This window comes from Limulus polyphemus, unplaced genomic scaffold (assembly GCF_000517525.1).
Source record: "Limulus polyphemus unplaced genomic scaffold, Limulus_polyphemus-2.1.2 Scaffold1209, whole genome shotgun sequence".
NCBI lineage: Eukaryota > Metazoa > Arthropoda > Merostomata > Xiphosura > Limulidae > Limulus > Limulus polyphemus.
The window spans coordinates 155360-158765 of NW_013666819.1; the positions used below are offsets into that span (position 1 = coordinate 155360).

The 3406-nt window shown below is 29.5% G+C and overlaps 1 protein-coding gene across 1 annotated transcript in view; it reads left to right on the forward strand.

Moving 5' to 3' along the window:
- Nucleotides 1-3406, forward strand: part of LOC106462619 (splicing factor 3B subunit 3-like) — a 97210-nt gene that overhangs the window by 36258 nt on the left and 57546 nt on the right. The window contains 1 exon segment of the mRNA XM_013922561.2: nt 465-568. Coding sequence (XP_013778015.1) covers nt 465-568 — 104 coding nt within the window.

A 3406-nucleotide genomic window follows, 5' to 3' on the forward strand; every position in this document is an offset into this window, starting at 1 on the left:
GTTAAATTGACGACCCCATATAGTGAGGGTAGAGAAAATAACAGATAACCTATAAAATATGAATTTTGACAGTTTTCAGATGGATAAAAGTATTTTTAATCTCACAATCAAAAGTACTTTACATGTTGGGTAGTTAACATTCTGAGAGCAAAAATTCATAAGCAAATCTTTAATTAAAAAATCTTATGTTTTGTAATGTTTACTATTAATCTGCAAAATTTAGTGAAAATACACATTTATTATCAGTTATAGTATGACTAATCCCATGGTTACTGTAGTCAAAGAGTTAATGCTATCTGAAGTTGATTCATACTTTGATCATTATGTTTGTGTGTGTTGATAATAAATTTAAATGACTGGGATTTTATGGTACTATTATCTGGATTATACATAAAAAGATATGTAATGTATGGATAATTATAAAAACTTCAAGTGATGCTTGAATTACCTCATTTTAATTTCAGGTAACAGAAATCAAGCTTAAGTATTTTGACACTGTTCCTGTAGCAACTGCAATGTGTGTTCTGAAGACAGGATTTCTATTTGTGGCTTCTGAGTTTGGAAATCAGTAAGTACCAACTATCATTGCAGGAAGCAAAGGTGTTGAATTTCATCAAATTAATCTAGCTTGAATACACTGCAACCATTTTAGTGTGAATATCAGTTGTGTGAATGTCATTGTTTAATTAAACAACAATTTCAACATAACATTATAGTAAGGGACCTTTTGGTCTGTTCAGATTTTCCTAGCCACTAAATTAAAATAAATCATTAAAGAAAAAGAACAAAAAACTCAAAATTCAGCCCTTATCATTGAAATATTTATTAAGTTTTTCCTTAAACTCCTTTAAATTAACTGCATCCACCACTTCCAAAGGTAATGCATTCTAGAGGACAACCACCCTGTTAGAAAAATATAGTTTAGCTGAAGATAACTTCTTTCCTTTCAAAGTTTATATTTCTCTCCCTTAGTCTTACCACCATTAAATATGAAAAGTGATGATGCATCTACTTATTAATTTTTCTAACAACATTAAACACCTCAAACAGATCCCACGTAACTTCTCTTTTTTCAAGAGAAAACAAATTCAGAAATCTTAAAATATTCTTGTATAATAGCCTTTCCATCACAGGCATCATCCTAGTGGCCCTTCTCTGAACTCTTTTACATTTCAATGTCTTTTCTGAGAGAAGGATACCAAGACTCGAAACAATAGTTCAAATGTGGCTAAATGGTCTAACCATTGACTTATACAATTATATTATAACCTCTTTAAGCTTATATTCAATATTACTGTAGATACAACCTAAAATTCTATTTGCCCTGCCACTAACAACAGCTTGAATAGCTTAAAAGACTGATCAACCTGAACATCAAAATCATTTTCGTCTACTGTTATTTTCCTCAAAAGTATACTCATAATGCAAATAGTGATATTCTACATGCAAACCTGACATTAAAAGCCATGTCATTTATTTGCCTGACTTGCTAAATCCAAATCCTTTTGTAAAATAACAGTATCTTCCTCACAGCTAGCAACATCCAAAAGTTTAATGTCATCAGCAAATTTATATTAGTATTGACCATTCCTTCATTTATGTCATTCAAAAGGAGTAAAGGTCCTGAAACTGAGCCCTGAGGTACTCTACTTGTAATGTTAATCCAGTTTGATTCTCCATTTATTATCAACCCTCTGTTTTCTTTTACCTAGATAGTTTTTTATCCAATGAGCGAAACTATCCCCAACACCTATAAATATAACTTTTTAACTAGCTTTTATGTGGCATCTTGTCAAATGCTTTTAGAAAATCCAGATGTATCACATTAACACCTGTATGCTCATCTAGCCAATCAGTAACCTTTTCAAAGAATGTGAGAAGAATAGTTATGCAAGAATTTCCTCTAAGGAACCATGATGACTATCCACCAAAATTAAAGATAAAGTGAACTTTGATAGGGCTTCTGTGTGGATTGCATGGTTATGTGATTAATGTATGAATAATAGTATTTTATCAATCTGTTTCATTGTCAGTGGATAGTTCAGGCTTACAATACTTCTGTGGGAGAGAATACACTGCTTTTTAATTGATTGAAAATAAAACATTTATAGAATTTTTGTAATACATAAGTTATGGATAGATGAATATATTTCAAGAATGAACAAGTATTCCATTAACCCATCTGGTGTAATGCATAGGTATGTTGTGTTTTGTAGGCTTATAGTTAGGGAGATTTTGAAGTTTGCTTTGCCTGTTTTACTAACAGCAATTTTCAGAAACTATATTTTCCAAAATATATATATATTTTGAGAATTATTCATTTTCTATTTGTTTTTTGTTTGTTTTTTCAGATATTTTAGCTTTGGATGGGCCTTGAAGTAATTTTTTTGCAGTTATCTGAAACTGGCTTGTCTTAATAGTTCTATTTCACAATTTTTCTTGACTGGTTGTTTCATTCTACTCTGCATACTTACCTACTATACTATAATAATTTTGTGTATATTGGATTCATCTACATCTGCTCTTACTTTCAATATATTTTTTTATACCACTGCCTACCTAAAGTTCTTTAAACTGCTATCAAAAAGCTTTTACTAAAATTTTAATGATTTTCAGCTATTTGTAACAGGTTTTACATGTGCATTTAGTTTAAATGTTAATATTGATATTTCTGGGTTTCTACAAAGGTACATGAAAATAGTTTATAACATTTTGAAGATCATAATTTGTATTTTTATGGTTTATATAACATATCTGAAATAAACTCTTATGTATTTAAAAATAGTGATAATCATATCAGCTGCCAAAACTCCAATCATAAGAACTTAAGAAACAAAAATAAGTTGGCCAGTTGACTGATGCAGGCCACCCATTCATCTCCTCAAAAAATACATCTGAGTGATAGTGTAACTTGCTTGACGGGGACATGAAAGAAACAATACAAATAGAACAAATCATCCTGTATTAAACTACTTCACTGTTAAGTCACAGGAAGTTTAAAATAAGATAAGGTTGCCAAATTCCCAGGAATTTTCAGTGTCCCTTGGGAATTTTGGGAACATTCACAAATTAACTGTTGACTAGTGGTTAATAAGAATGATTTACAAATCTTATCTGAGGCTGAAATTGCCATATTATTTTGTAAAATATATTTTTGAAATAAATCAGTTTTTTTCTTATTTAATACAATATTTAAACAGTAGAAGAAATACAATACTGAAAAACATATGGTTGTGTTGATGCTATAGTTACATGAAAAAATAGAAAACTATACAAATATTATTAACCATAATTACCCTGAAGTACAAAGAATGTAAAAATATAAATGAAAATTATCATTTACACTGGATATTTAAATATAAAATTAATAACAAAAATGATTAAAAGAATTGTAGTTTCCAGCAAA